At 38.7% G+C, this 15891-nt stretch overlaps 1 protein-coding gene and 1 long non-coding RNA gene across 2 annotated transcripts; both read right to left on the bottom strand.

Moving 5' to 3' along the window:
- Window positions 1–964: 964 nt before the first annotated feature.
- On the bottom strand, window positions 965–2621 carry LOC148820170 (uncharacterized). The gene is made up of 3 exons (XR_016094192.1): window positions 2538–2621; window positions 1402–1486; window positions 965–1239 (listed from the first exon to the last, which is right to left on the bottom strand). It is a non-coding gene; the product is annotated as an uncharacterized LOC148820170 (long non-coding RNA).
- A 1384-nt stretch (window positions 2622–4005) lies between these two features.
- LOC148820171 (uncharacterized) lies at window positions 4006–14568 on the bottom strand. The gene is made up of 17 exons (XM_088934202.1): window positions 14506–14568; window positions 13753–13891; window positions 12775–12914; window positions 12388–12474; window positions 11741–11891; window positions 11053–11214; window positions 10841–10950; window positions 10406–10505; window positions 9407–9435; window positions 9182–9273; window positions 8525–8639; window positions 7269–7439; window positions 6714–6784; window positions 6186–6353; window positions 5406–5524; window positions 4962–5166; window positions 4006–4222 (listed from the first exon to the last, which is right to left on the bottom strand). The coding sequence occupies exons 1-17, from the start codon at window positions 14566–14568 to the stop codon at window positions 4006–4008; spliced, it is 2139 nt and encodes a 712-aa protein (XP_088790328.1).
- Between the last annotated feature and the right edge of the window lie 1323 nt (window positions 14569–15891).

A 15891-nucleotide genomic window follows, 5' to 3' on the forward strand; every position in this document is an offset into this window, starting at 1 on the left:
AGACTCCAGATACTGGGAGACCTTGCTTTCCATTCTGTTGCTTCACGGCTGTGGAATGGTCTTTCAGCCAATATCAGGACATGCAAGTCAGTCAGCTCTGCCATATCATGTCTTAAAACTCATTTTTAATTTCCCACTTTTATTTCTGTTCATTTAACTTTAGAACTATGTTTACATTTGCATCTCTATTGTTAAAGCATTTGTTTTACCACGAAGCAACTTGACATGATTTTATGAAAGATGTTATATAAACAGATTAATGCTGAAGAGGAGAAGATTAATTTTGGTGAAGTTTTTGAATGACAGCTAATAAGAGTAATAGTGGTTATGTTTACCATAAATGTTGATCTATGTAACTTTTAATCTATAGCACTATATTTCAAATAAAGTAATCTTATTCTATGCTGTTATGTTATACAGTATATTATAACTGAGTGGTGCTCTGGAAGTTGTACCATTAACACTACCAGTGTTATTTTTATGTTGCAGTTTAATTCTGAAATTTTCCTTGGTCTCATTATTTGACTTTTGTGCTAGGAGTGGCATAGAATAGTGGACATGTCCTTGAACACCCGGAGATCTGTGTATTTGATTTCCCACCGCAGAAAATCACAGGAAATAAGTGATGATCCAGCACTCCATTTATGGGAGAGTCATGTACTTAATGGAAGAGGCATAAATTCCAAGCTGATGTGCCACTAAGCTTATGGTCTTCACTCTTAAGTGGAAAAGAAAAAAAGGACACCAAAGGAGAAGTCTGTGTGCCCAGTCTTGCTTCTTCCTTTACTAAACTATTTAACTATTACATTGTAGCTTTGGTTGTTTTGCCGAACATGAGATTCTTTCATTTCAGGTGAGCACATTGTAAACATTTAAGTTAGTTTAGTTTAAAACAGAAGATTTAAAAACAATGAATAAAAATGAAAACATAAAATAATTCAAAAGTGTACGTATAGATCTTGGTGATTAAATTCTTCCACAAGTAAAAAAGATTGACAACTTATTAATAGAAGAACATAAAAATTATGTGGAAATAGATTTGAAGTAATTCTGTAGATACACATAAAAGCACAGTGGCTACAGACCCATCATGCTAACTCAAAGTAGCCTTTGTGCTAAAATGCATGTTCTTTATAAACACCCTGCATTTGTTCAGCTATTTCCTGTGTCACATTCTGCAGGCTCATGTCCACAGTTTCAATGTTCTGAGCTGCAGTCATCAGAGGGAATTCTGGAGGCCTGAAAAAAAAAACACCCTGTGATCACATACAGTATCTTCACAGGTCTCTCTTGCTGCCCATCTTGACTTCTTTTTGAGCCAAAGCTGCTCCTTGATGTGTTGCAACATGACAACATTGAAAACAGCTTTCTGAATTTGAATTAAAAAGAAGAGCCCTTCACCTTTGTGATATTTCTGCTGTACTCTCCCTCCATGCTTTCTTCTCATTTTGGGAGATTGATGTGGATTGCTTGCTTAGTATTTCACCTAAAAATAAGGTCAAAGTATAAGCTATATAAATTTATGTTATACACTAGTAACACTACACTATTCGCTATATACTATACACTAGTAACATATATATACTTATATATACTGTATTTACTGTGAACAATTTTGAAAATCATGAATGGGTAAAGACTAATTATTTCACATTATTACAAATTATATAATAATTTAGCACAGGGGTGTCCATTCCTGACCCTTGGAAGACCTAATCTTATACAGATCTTACAGGTGACTGAATCTAAAACTGAGAACACTAGTAAGATCAATAAAGCAAGTCATGTTTTAATTATGGACTTGAGATGAGGGCATTCAAATTTGTGTTTAATACCATGTCTAAATTACTTCAGTTAACCAATTGCTTTCTTAGTTGCTCATATTCAACTATTCCTTGTCTTTTCAGATGATGATGATGATGATGATGATGATCATAATAATAATAATCATCATCATCATCATCATCATCATTCCTTACACTTCTATAGTGCTTTTCTGGACACCCCACTCAAAGCGGTTTACAGGTAATGTGTACCTGCACTCCACCAATGTGCAGCCCCACATGAATGATGCACTGTAACCAAAGTGTGCCACTACTCTCATCACAGATCAGCTCTTAGTGGGGAGGACAACAAAGTGATTAAGCCAGTTCATAGATGGGGATTATTAGGAGACCATGACTGGTAAAGGCCTTGGAGAAATGTGGCTAAGACGCTAGGGTAACACCCCTACACGTTTTGAGAAATGTCCTGGGATTTTTAATGACCACTGAGAGTGACGACTCGGTTTTATGTCTCAGCTGAAAAACGCAAAAGAAATGTGAAAGAAAGGTACCTTTTTTACAGTATAGTGTCCCCATTATTATACTAGGGAATTAGGATATATATATGGTTACCTTTAAAATTTGCTGGACTGGGGCTATCCAGGTGCAGGAGTAGAAACCTTTGATTTAGGGTGTGTGTCAAAGGTCTGTCTACGTGTATGCACACCATCAGTTTGTTCTCTATACATTTTTTACTGAGATTGAGATACTGACATGAGCCAGGTGTAGCTGTCAGGAGGTGCAGGAGAACCTGGAGCTCATGCACTTCCTTCTCCAGACTCAAGAGGGCATTGTTCTGTTTGCTCTGAGACATCTGGAGATCCTCCATGACCCTCAGACACTCTCTCTGCATCTGGATTACACTCGACATCTTGCTGCAATTCAAAAGAAAAAAAAGATCGTGAGGAGTCTGGCTTCATGCTTGTTGGACATAAGGTTCTATTATACTGAATTTAAGTGAAGTTATGCATTCTGAGACTTTAGGTTTTATGTTATCATTCCACAGTGTTTTACTGGTGGCTCATGGTTAGAGAAAAAGGATTATAGGCAACTTTTAATAAATTAATATTTTAATAAACGTTCAACTATATATCCAACACATTTCAAATTACCAATTATTTATCCAAGGAGCTTACTCTGCAACCCCAGATCTACAGCACAGGGAAGATGAGGATGCACCCCTCCAACGCACCCACCTGTAAGAGCCTTTTATCATTTGAGCTGCAAATTACACAGGTGCCATCCAGAATAGCAGGCACCAACTGGAGAAGTGGAGCATCTCTTACTGCAATCACTGAAAATGTAAGTCCCTCTTATACAGCTTGCTGAGGAAATATCACAAAATCAAGCCCATCAACCCATGGTAGTGCATGGTCATTTTTGCTCCTGCACTTGGGGAATCCAAGCCTGTGTTATTGACATAGTCTGGGCTCAAACCAGTGATGTGTGCTGCAGAGTACTGGTTGCTCTGCATTTGGAATAGCAATTTTCGCAGGCTGACTCATTTAGGCACAACTGATTTCTGACATTTATAATGCTTTTTAGCTAACCTCAATAAATTTAATATTGAATCAGAAGATTTTTTTTTTAAGCAATACATATCAACAAAGTGAAACTTAATCAAATAAACATTTCCTAAGTACAAACCTGATGTTTCGTGCTCCCTCAGTGGTATTTGTAGTCTCATCATCAGGTTTGGATCCATCTCTCTTACTCTCGAGGAAGTCATCCAGTGCTTCCTGTTTAAGACAAAATCAATTTTAAAAATGCAAAGGAGGAACTTACCAGTGGATTCATTCTAACTTTTACCAATGACAACTTTAAGAAAAGTGCCAAAGAGCTTTACTTGGTCATAAGCAATTAGAATTTTGCATTTACTACCTAAAATTAAAATAATAATAAAAAGCTCAGTGAAATAATAATAAAATCTTAGCTTTAATTAACTTCCTTAAAATTTCATTCCGCTCAGTGTAAACCAATGCTGAATCATTAAAAGATGTGTATAAAGACTGCTTTAAGACAATGGCTTGAAAGCTGAATAGTTGTGCCTCCCTAATGAACTCATCGGTCATATGTAACAATTTGTTTTTGTTAGTACTTTCACTGAAGATTTGAAGTAGAGTGCATATAATGTGTACTCTTTGACTGTACAATAAGACACATGATTTCTGTTTAAAACTTTTCACACCACCTTAATCTGCACTGTAACTTTCTTCGTCTCTGCATCGTCATCCTTGTTAGTGGTAATGTCATCATCGCAGAACTCTACAAGGGGGGCGCAGTGCTTGTGGATGTGATCAGGGTCATAAAAATGTCTCAGGCAGGGCATGGAGTCTTCCACCAGCAGGATGATGGAGGCCTGCTGCATCACTGCATTGGCAGTGGCATTGTCATACACCCTGAGAGAAAGGTCAAATTACTAGAGGTGGGATTCAGAGCTGTTAGCAGTCATACTTACCATAAATAAAGCATTACTTCACCTAGATACGATGATTTACTGTCCTGAGACTCCCAGAAACATATCATTAAAAGGTATATTTAGAATCATCTGTGATTTTCATATACAGTATACCCACTCATTTTGGAAACATCACATTAAGACCCCCATACCTTCTCAGGATAGAATAAGACAAATGGATATTCTTTTTTAATACGCTAATTTGCTGAGCTTCTGACATGTTGCAAGTTCCAGAGCAGCTGATGTGAACTGCAAGCTTGCAAGCATCTAGCAAGGAACTGCAAACATACTGTTGTACTCTCAGTCCTTCCTTGACAGCATTCCACCAATTATGTGTGACTGCAATACTGGTCACAGCTGTTGTGTGGATAGCGACATGACCCACAGTCAGTCTAGTTGAGCTCAGCTTGAGCACCAGACAAACATCTTTACTGGTACTTAAGAACAGTTCTGATCAGAACTGAAGAAGTCCAGTTTTAGGTTGAAAAATATCTATTCAGTAATATTATATGGAAGATGCAGAATACCACAAAGTTATGGCACGTCTTTAACATATTGTCGTTCTTCATGACATCTGGTAATATCTGAATAATGCTTATGAGATGCCACATGAGTATTCCTCTCTTTCATAGTGAAAGCACATCAGCACATCAACACCATGCACATGTGTGCATATGTACCTCTGGAAGGTTTCAGACAGCAGTGCGATCAGCAGGTTGACACACAAGATGGCAGACAGTCCCAGGAAGGTTCCACACAACAGGTAGGCCATGATGGGGTCGACATTGACCATCGCTTCAAACTCATAGTCATCCACCAGTGTTATCCTGTATAGACTATAAAGCAGTTTGGGGACCGTCTCCATGCTGGGGATTGTAGCTGTCCCTGGGATGAAAGTGAAGCAACAAGATATCAGGGAGGATATGGAGGCTTGTCTTCTCATTAGAACTGAGTGCTGCACAATACAGTTTTTATAAACATTTACCCTTCAGAAATGAAGGTAAGCTTATCTGTTAGTTTTACACATTCTAGGATGAAAATCAAAACCGTATCTTACAGATAGATGTTAAAGAGCAGCTTCAGGAAAATGGGAAACAGTTTAAAGAATTCAGTATTTCAATTACCCCCAAATATAATCCAGAAGGCACATGCATAGGGAACATAGAACTCTGCATAGAGGAAGAGGAAGCGAAAAACATCTCCTACAATCTTCCCCAGCATCACAATGAAGGGTCCCATAACCCTGCCACAAAAGCAACATGTCAGCAGTATCTTTGTTAAACAGCTCCTCAAGTATGCAAAACCTCAAGTGCATTGGCCCAATCAATCCTATGGACTTCCTTGGAATCAACAGTGATACTTAAACTACAGGCCATAACATGGAAACAAAGAAAAAGTGCAATGGAGAATGGGAGCAACTTCTTGAAACTAGGGGTGGTGATAGCTATCTAGCCATGTTGCTCAAGGCAAAGCACTGGCTACTTCAAGAAGTGGTTGGATAACAATCTTGGATAAATCAGCTACTTAAAGCCAATTACACTAGATAGGCTGGATGACATGACCTCTTCTTGTTTGTGAACTTAAGTTCTTACGTATCCCTTACACTCCTTCACCCCCCCCCCCCCCCCCCCCCAGAAAATAAACTAGTTTTGGAAAGTATAAGCACATTTAAGAGGAGAAGTACCTTTATGTTTATGAACACATAGTTTGTAATACTGTATATAGCTATAAGTAGACTACAGTACATTTATACGGTAGACCTTTTAAACTGATTCAATAATAACAAAAATATATAATTTAATTTCCTTAATATTGTACGTTTAATTCCATTCTAAGATGGGTTTCTTAATTACTCAGTCAAATAGTGCAGACCTCTGATGACGTCAAGGCTTATTTCTGGGTACCTGAAAGCCCTGACATGCTTCATAAGACGCAGCCAGAGGAAGATAAGGATGACAGCAAAGAGACGAAGGCTGTTCACCCGCAGGCTGATGTTGTTGATGAAGATGTCTGCCACATGGATTCCAAACACCACCATCAGAAGCAAGTACACCAGCCAATCAAACACGTTCCTAGAAATACAGTACCACAGCCAATAAAAAACAGTGCTAGAAGTACAGTATACCATCCAATCAAATGTACCTTATAAACACACTGTCCAATCAAACACACCCCAGTTAATATAACAATCAATCAAATACAGTATATGCTTATTAATACAGCAGAAAATCAAAACATTGTAGCAAAGACACAGTAAATCAATCAGAAGGCATTTATACTGGCAAACCCCCTCATTTTTTAATAAATTAAGTTGTTTAGCTGACAGCAACGGCTACATCAATATTTAACTTTTGTTTAACTGAGTGGAGCAGGACCACATGAAAGATCAATTGACCCTAAACACACAGTATGCAATTTTTACAGATAGTTACCACAAATCCTGGAAGTAGTTAGGTCTCATCTTCAGAATGGTTTTCAACTGCTCTTCTAAAAAATATCTTTCCTTAGGAAAGACAACAATAATTCTCACAAAGAATGTTCATTTTCATGATTATTTTTATTTTTCACACAAAATACTACAATACTTTAAAACTTGATATAAAGCTAAAACAAACAGCTTCAGTAATACAGTATATTTCTAACACCACGAGATAAATTGTTTAATAACTCTATATTTCAATGGCTAATAGATAAATGCCCTTCATAGCTATGAATTTTAATGACATGAACATAACTCACATTTATGAAGTAAAATTTACGAATGTTCCTTTAATCCATAGTTCTAAGTACAATGCTTATTATCCATTTATATGTAATTTATAGGGGCGTAAATTAAGCTTCTGTCTTCAGAGTCAATTCTGATGGCACTATTTTATCTTAACAGTTTTCTACCAGTGAGGAGAGTTAGGTGAACGTATGCTTGTCCCACAGTAACTGTATGTCCTGCAGCCCAGTACTGTTTCTGTGGAAGACGGGGCTGGCTGTACCTCTGGCCACATGGGTTGCAAGCAGAGCTTGTCTGCAGTGATCCGGTCCTGATACCAGGCCTGCCAGCGGCTCATCTTCCTGCGGGAGCGCGCCAGCTCAGCCAGCTCCTGACCCACCTCCACCACCGTGAGCACGATGGCCACCACAATCACCAGCACCCTCCACCAGTCCTGCCGGAAAAACTCACGAGTTAAAGAGCTGCCCCTAGGGCTGCATTTGGCAGTGGTAACAGGTGGAGCCGGGGGGAGGGGGGGGCATTCTTACTTTCTTCACAAAGCAAGACAATCTCAGACATTTCTCTGCATACAGAGTCAGCTATCAACAACAATATTCAGAATGCACCAAAACGTAATTTTCAGCTCAAATTAACGGTTTTCTGCACTATTTTACATCCACCTGTAACAGGTGTTACCAGAACTGCATACAGAGTCAACAATGCACACACATGCACTACTTCTGTGCCGTAACTGCTTAGGAGAACAAAAGTATTTAATATGGCTTTCTGATTTTGTGATGTTCTGATACAGTCAATTTTAAAAATTTAAATGGCACAATGAGGCTTTTTGAGGAACAAGTGTCATATCTAGAAGAACAATTACATACAGCTTTTGAGCAGGGAGCTGTGTCAGCATGCATAGGCTGCAAAGGAACAGGTAAAGCTGTAGATCATGCTGAAAGGAAAAGAAAAGAGCATTTTTTGGCTGTGGAGATTTCTTCAGGTATGAGGGAGAGAGGGAAACTAGCAGATAAAGCATCAGGAAAACAAAAAACAGATTAAGAAGGAGTGGAGAGCAGGGAGCAAACAGGTGTGAAGCAGGTGAGAATGAGTGTCCACACTCAGGGAGAACAGGAGGAGAGGTGTGGAAAGACAAATTGTGCACATTAATAGAGAGGATTAGAAGGAAACGAGACAGTTGTTGAGAGAAGGGGGAAGGTGTGATCCAGGTTTTAGGATAATTTTAGTTTTGCTTTCTGCAGTAGGAGTTCTGTGAACCCTCTGTGAGGACACAGACGAAGAGATCAGCAAGACCGTGGCTGTTAGAGGTGAAATGGGGAACTATCGCTTTGGAGAGATCTTTGATTCTGCAGATGATAAATCTTTACATGATCTAATTACATATTCATTTCATATCATCTTCATTTTCATGATATTAATGCTGGAAACTGCATTGCTGTTGACATTAGGAGCTACTCTTTGGTGTTGTTGCCCAAACAGAAGTGCAACAGGACAGTGAAACATCATTTTTTGCCTGACCCCGGGAAAGGCATAGGGCAATTCTTCAGGCCTGATGAGCGCCACAGAGATGGCGACGATTGTCCAGGACAAAATGAAGAGGAAATTCAGAAGCAGCAGGATCCAGGCCCCTAGTCTGTGTGAAGAAAGAGGAAACAGAGAGAGTGAAGAAGAAGGACAATATATATTTTCTTTAGAAAGGCTTTAATTCATGTCTGTATCTGCCCCTTTGCATCTTCTAGTGCATTCTAAACCCTTCTGTTTCTTTAGGCTAATTCTGTTACCTCCTTTCTTTATTGCTATTTTCTCCTTTTACTGTTTTTTGTTACTTTTTCCTGTAAAGCACTTTGAGAAGATGTTTTTAAAGGGACTACATAAGTTTATTAAAAAAGGCAACTAAGTGTCTCACCAATTACTGATTCTTCATCCTACCCTACAGTATGTGTCTTATTGAATAATTTTCAATTATTTTTTACAGCTATGCTTTGGAGTACCAGAGTGAAGGATAACATGAAAATACTCTATATAGAAAATGGTCAATTTTTCAGATGGTACTTTTGTCACAAACTGTGAATTAAAACTCTAGAAGAATAAAGATAACTTGTTTAGTAGAAATAACAATAATATAAATGTTGGTGGAAAAACATTACTAAATGCAATGACACAATAATACAGTACCTCCCATAAAGATTCCACTTCACTTTAATAAGTTTCAGGATGACAGGGTGCATGATGAGGTCCAGCTTCCCCTGTTTCACTATAACCTCCAGCTGCAAAGAATACAGCAGCAGAAAAGAACAGCCATTGCACTATCTACAGGTATAAAAACACAGATTTATCATGATTCTCCCACTTTTGTATTCCTTGGATCAGAATTTAATGTTTCAACTGAACAATGCATACCGGAGATGTGGGGTCATTCTCCTTGCATTCTGAAAAACAACATAAAAACTTTCAGAACATTTTTCTTGCATCCAGAAGTCATTCCTGTTGGCTCTGCATATCTAAGGGGAACGTACATTCATCTTCATTAATTTGAATACTTCTACAATATTTGTCCCCTAGGTGTCCCAAACATTGAAAGGCAATAAAAGAACAGAATGTCCACACTATACAGGCAAGCCACAATATATCTTCATTAATTGTCAATCTACTCACTAAACTAATAATATGCATGACAAGGGCATGTTAAATACCTAAGTTAGGTGTGGAATAGAGTGTAGTATAAAGTATGCAGTATGCAGGCACCTGGTACATAAACAAGTGGCCATTCAGGAGAATGGGCAAGCACATTGAGTGACTAGTTAGTCATGCTGCCACAACAGTACGTGACAAGAGTATCGATATAGAAGATCTCATCAGAAATTGACCTAGGACACTTGATCTAGCAATGAAGTCTAGAAGCAGAATGAAGATTGTGAAGTTTACAGATCATGTGCTGAACAAGTTACTTCAAAAAGTCACAAAGAAAGAAATAATAAAGTGAAAATGATTGTGATTGTTTTGTTCAGCAGCTTCTCAAAAGCATCCAAGCTAGTTCATGCAGCCATTCCATGATATACTGTATAATAGGTATGGTGAAGCACACTTGAAAGTCTGTGAAAGTCTATCCTGAACTTGATATTTTCCAGCAGCACTTATACTGTAATATTGAAGGTGGCAATGGTACCCTGTATGTGTCCTCAAATGAACACATTCATTAAATTATTCTTTGGCTTTTAAATGAGAATGCATGAGAATGTTGAAAGATGAGAAAAGATTCTTGGTCTGTGAAAGCCTGTACAGGAGATACTAAGCCAAACGTGTCATTTAACACAACTCTTTGATTTAGTTTCACATGTGTCTTTACAGACCATATGAAATAAACATCAGAAAGTGAGAATTTACTCTTGGCATCTAGACCCGTCTTGCTGGGAGCCTGTGGTTCCACCAGGTTGAGATAATAAAACTGCTGTCGAGTCACACGGTCCTTCACGTGGAACTGATTCAGAGCCAAACGAGCCTGGGGAAAACACACACACAGCCATTGACACACTCTGGAGATGGCACTAAGTACTAACACTTGAGGACGCATTAATTCAGCGTTCTGATAGTAACATGTGTAAGCCCAGATTGCAGGGCCCATTATTGGGGAATACATCCTGAATAAAGAAAGCAACAGTGAAACTCCTGTGGCAGAATTTCAGCTGGGTCAATACAGTCTTGTGGAAAGCTCAAAATCCTAAAAGTGGCACATCAAGAGTCATACATTATTTTCTGCTATTATTTCAAAACCCAGAATATTAGTTTAACCAGTGAGGCCTCCTTTTGATACCGCTGTTTGGACCTTTCACTCACCACAGGAGCCATCTGGCCAATCATGGCTGTGATACAGAGCTGCCCATCATCGTCTCGCACCCCAGCGTCAGCCCCCAGTTCCATCAATGCCTGGGCTGCCTCGCTGCGATCTGCGGACAAGAGCACGCGTGCACACAGACACACCGGACAGGGGAGATGAGCAGCAAGCCGACTCAAGCAGCTTGCCCCACCCAGCCCTCTCGGAACAGTACCTAGGTTTGCTGCCAGCTGGAGCGGAGTCCTCTGTTTGTAGTCGCGGGAGCTGATGTCTGCTCCATGTTTGAGGAGGATTTTTAGAGCTCCTACAGCGTCATTCTTGGCAGCAAAGTGTAGGGGAGTCTGCAGGTCTCTGACGGTTCTGGCTCCAAGACTGGCTTCATTAAACAAACGAATGAAGAACTGAACGGTTACACAACATGTGATGGATCAGTCTCCACTGCATAAACAAAATCAGCTTCATGCATGCCATCAAACCAACTTTCAGTTGAGGAACATGTCCAAGCTGTCTCTTGAACAGACACCTAGTTATTTAGTATTGTAACGCTACGGGGTTCACATGGGCGCCCTCACCGCTGCCGCATCAGGTCGGCCCCCCACCGTCGGGGACTCGAACCCAGGCCTCTGGCGTCACTCAACAGGGACCCAGCCTCTTGAGCCAAAGGGAAATCTCCCGTCAGCCCACCGGGAAGGGAAGGGCAGTGACATCACCACTCTGGTAAGCCAGCTCAGCTCTCGCAAGCAATGGAGGCCGTATGCGTTACAGTATTTTCACAGGGTCAGAACCCTTGCAAATGTTTCTAAGGGATGTCAAGCAGAATAAGGGGACATTGCAAAAATCTAATGATTTATTGGTAATGATTTCTTAGGACAGGGCCAATCAGACTGGCTGTTGTCGTTTACCCTTCCTCTCAATTAGAAGCTCAACCATTTCTTCATAGTCCAGTGCAGCTGCTACATGCAGTGGTGTTACTCCATATGAATCAGCATGATGAATATCTGCTCCCTTCTCCAAGAAGAATTTCATGACATCAACATTCCATGCCCGGGAGATCTGGACCATAAACAACATCAATGTAATCCCAAAGGCAACCGTTAGCAACTCAGTACAAATACCCTCTTAAACTGAGGCAGAGACTGGAATGCAAAATCAGATGCACTGTGGGCATGCTGTATATACTGAGAGGCATTAAAAACAACAAATGCTATTTACTTGTTTTCATTTGTTGTATTTTTATGTATTTCAGTATACTTGTAATCAACAACTGTAAAATGCCACAATATTACTAAGTTAATGAACAATTCAAAGTGTATATGTCTAATAAGGACTGGAATATCTGGTTAAATTATGCTCAAAACATAAACTGTGATTCTATTATAAGTTAAGCAAGTAGAAATTTATTTTACCTGTTGAAATATGGAAAATAGATTGCTGCTATTCTGTTCAATGCCAGAAAAAAAGTGGCAGTGAGGAAATCAATTTATTCTGCAAAAATAAGTATTACACACATATCGAAAAAAATAAAAAATGACTCAATAGTGTCTCCTACCTCATGCAGTGCTGTTTGCCCATATTTATCTGCTGTATTGACATCAGCACCATCAGTAATTAAACTCTCCAGAAATTGAAGGTCAACCTAGAATTACACAAAACATATAGAGACACACAATTCTAATTCTCATATCTTCTGGATGAATAAAGTTGGTGGCAGAATTGTTGTGACAGAGCCATACAGCTTTAGTAGCTTGTTCTGGGACTCTTGTCACCTAGAGTGGTTTTGCAATGTCACCTTGCCCTGCTCCAGCTCTCTAAGGCCTCAATGGGACTTAATTGTATTTACTGTTCTTAGACACATATAATAAAAGCAACTAGGGCACAGTTTGTAAAGTAGCCTTGTTAGTTTTGTGGAAAAAAAAAAGACAAAATTCATCTTCACCTGGTCAGTGTCCATGCTGCTTGCAGCAAGCGTTCTGAAATGATCCAGTAACTCTTTATTGAGGGCCTCTGTCCTATTCTTGCCATCAATGATATCAATATCCTCTGCCAAGCCCTGGTAGGGGCTCTCTGCTGGCTTCCCTTGATGTGAATTACAATGTGAAAAACATGCTAACTTATGAGCATCACTGTGTAGCCTGTTTTATTTTGCAGCTAAAAAGTATCTGAGTTCCAAATGCCAAATGCAACTCTTGAGATTCCTGTGCAAATATGAAAATGTCTTTGAGACTGAGGTTAAAGCAACCTCAATTTGTGATATGCTGGTCCTAACATCTGTTCAAGTATACGTTATGCTTACACTTTTTACTATATATCCTAACATTCTGTTTACCTGGTTTATTTATTTCCCACATTGCCTAGAAAATGTAAATGATGTAGCATACTTAAGCTTTTTTCATAAGTAGCTTCTTCAAGCTCTGTGCTATTCACCTTCTATGCTTTTTCTACATGATAATACAGTACACTGCTCACTTGTCCACATTAAATATTACCTGCCAGATGTTTGTGCAGTCTTGAATTCTGTATACATCTTTTTGAATTTCCTTTACAGTTTCTACTACCATCAAGTACAATATTTGCAACCAGGGGCAACAAATGGCTTTGGACAACATCGCAGCAGAGTGTGCTATATCAACTCAGTGTGACAACTATATCTGTTCCTGATGGTTTATATGCATCCTGCGGTGGACACTGATAATATTAGAGTCCTCTGAGACACTAATATCCCCCTGTTATGTCTACAGTATGAGAATATGTTCACCATAGCAATATTTGTACGAATACCATTAGTCATTGTTTCACAGTACACACTTTTTACAACAGTTGTTAGATGAAGATAACTGATTTTATATATATCCCCTAATACAGAAATATTAGTTTCCAGAATTTTCATTTAAGCTTCAATTCGGATCTTAATTACCTGTTAGAGGTTTCCGGACACAGAGAAGGCTGGATCTGTTCTTACGGCTGCAGTCATATGATGTCCACTTCTTTGCAGCCCTTAGAGTACAGGCCACTGAAGACATGGGCATCTGGGGGCCCATCGACTGCCCCTCTGCCTTTAAAGAGGAATCCAACACTGCCTTTTCATTGCTTCATTTAAGAGAAGCATAACAGGCTTACAGTCAGATTCTACGTGACTGAAGACATTTGATTCAAAATGGGTTAAACAGAATACATTCTAGTCCATCCTGGATTCAGGAGGAAAGGCTCCTCCACTTCTGCTTTACTATCCTCCAGGTACCTTCAGAAATCAGCCTACAATGTGGCCTGTATGTTTGTCATTTTGCAAAAGGTTCACCAACACATACAGTAATGGTACATACAGAACTGAGGCAGAGAAGACAAAACGCCCTTCACTATCGCTATAAAATAGAAGCTTGAGCTGTAATTTGGGATAAAGAGTGTGAAAGGGACTGTTATTAAATTCAAGGTCTTTGGGTTTACATGCATTGAAAGTGTTTAATAATTGAACATAGAAGCTAATGAAACTATCAGGCATTACATAAATACAAAATACTGCACATAGAGCATTTTTTATTTGTTCTCTTTCTTTCAAACCACTAAAATCATTTGGAAAACCCTACTCTCATCAGAAAAATTATAACAGTATTTGCCACTTTGTTGCCAGACATGGCTGCAGTTCAGAAACAAGTAAACAGCTTTCTCTCACCTGGCTGGGACCCACTTCACTCATATTGAAGGCTGTGGGACTCACTTGATTAGGCTTCACCATGTTTCTGAACAAATCCCTTTGCAATAGCCGGCTGTTACACTTAATAAATACCGAGCCAAAAGAAAAAAAACTAGCCTGAATCTGGAAATGCTCCTGCTGCTCTGTAAATGAATCAAATAGCTTATCCTAGGACTAAAACGTGAAAGAAGTATGTCCAAATATATTTAATCCCCACCTCATATACAGCATACAAAAGCACACTGAATGAGTTGAGGTGGGATAGTGTAGATAAGTGCAGTGTGCAATTAGAATGGTTGCTTGGAGCTGATATTCATCTCCCCTTCCCTGAGCAACAAGTAATAAAAGAAGTCAGTCTTGCAATGTTACCTCTTAATGTTTAACTATGGGCTTCACTTGATTTGAGGAATGAAGTGTCCGATGAAGCAAACAGAAGCACTACATGAACATCCATATTGTGACTTCACTAACAAATTAATTCTAATCCGCCTAATACTGTAAGCCGGAGATATCTACAGTATATACAGTATATTTGATTTAGTGGCCTTCATCTAAAGTTTAAAATTTGGTTATGGTAAAAAAAAGTATAAAAGATTTACACAACAATAATGGAATAAAAAGGCAAATTATTTGGCCCTGATTAACATTTGCCAGCAACACATTGTAATGACCATACCATACAAGGGAATAGGAGGAGAAGGTGAGCTGAGTAAATCAGGTCACGATCATCCTCCCTTTACTGGCCCACAAGGAGCTCAACAGATCAAAGCACCCAGCCATAAACCTGACACTGTTTCAAATACCAAAGGTCAAAACAATTAAGAAACACTCCTGTAGATTTTTTAAAAAGTTTATTTTTTATAGCTATAATTACACAAATATATTAGACATTTGCACTGAAAAAAGTAAGGTGATGTTGATGAAAACGTTATGCAAATCTGACCTGAGAAATAATCAATGTGGTGTCCTTTTAAAAAAGTAATCAATTACAATTAGAAGATACTTGTGTAAGGAATTGCTTTTTGAAACTCATAAGATGTTTTAAAAATCCTTTGATCTACAGTATATACTGGGTATATATTTACTATGTGACCCAATACATCTTAAAAGCAATTACCCACAAATTATTCATTTAAAAAGAAATACTTTACTAAAGTTATTTGTAATAGTAAGAGACTTATTTTTTAAATTAACCCCAGCATTGAAAAGTTACCCTTTCCAGTAAATAACCCTCATAAAATAAATATGGTACAATAATAAAGTTAATGGGTCTATTGTAACATTATAAAACTAATGTTAGAATGCTGGAAAACATATCTAACATTCTAACAACCCTATCGCAAAAACCGTGCACTGTGTCATAGT

The sequence above is a fragment of the Atractosteus spatula genome, chromosome 15 (genome assembly GCF_055471065.1).
Source record: "Atractosteus spatula isolate fAtrSpa1 chromosome 15, fAtrSpa1.hap1, whole genome shotgun sequence".
NCBI lineage: Eukaryota > Metazoa > Chordata > Actinopteri > Semionotiformes > Lepisosteidae > Atractosteus > Atractosteus spatula.

Excerpts from the sequence above, each read along its gene's own strand:
- LOC148820171 (XM_088934202.1), bottom strand. The coding sequence starts at position 14,568 with ATGGTGAAGCCTAATCAAGTGAGTCCCACAGCCTTCAATATGAGTGAA. Across the intron at positions 11,215-11,740 it reads GCTTCTAATTGAGAGGAAGG|CCAGTCTTGGAGCCAGAACC; the intron begins GTAAACGACAAC and ends TGTTTAATGAAG. Across the intron at positions 4,223-4,961 it reads CTGTCTGAAACCTTCCAGAG|GGTGTATGACAATGCCACTG; the intron begins GTACATATGCAC and ends CCTTTCTCTCAG.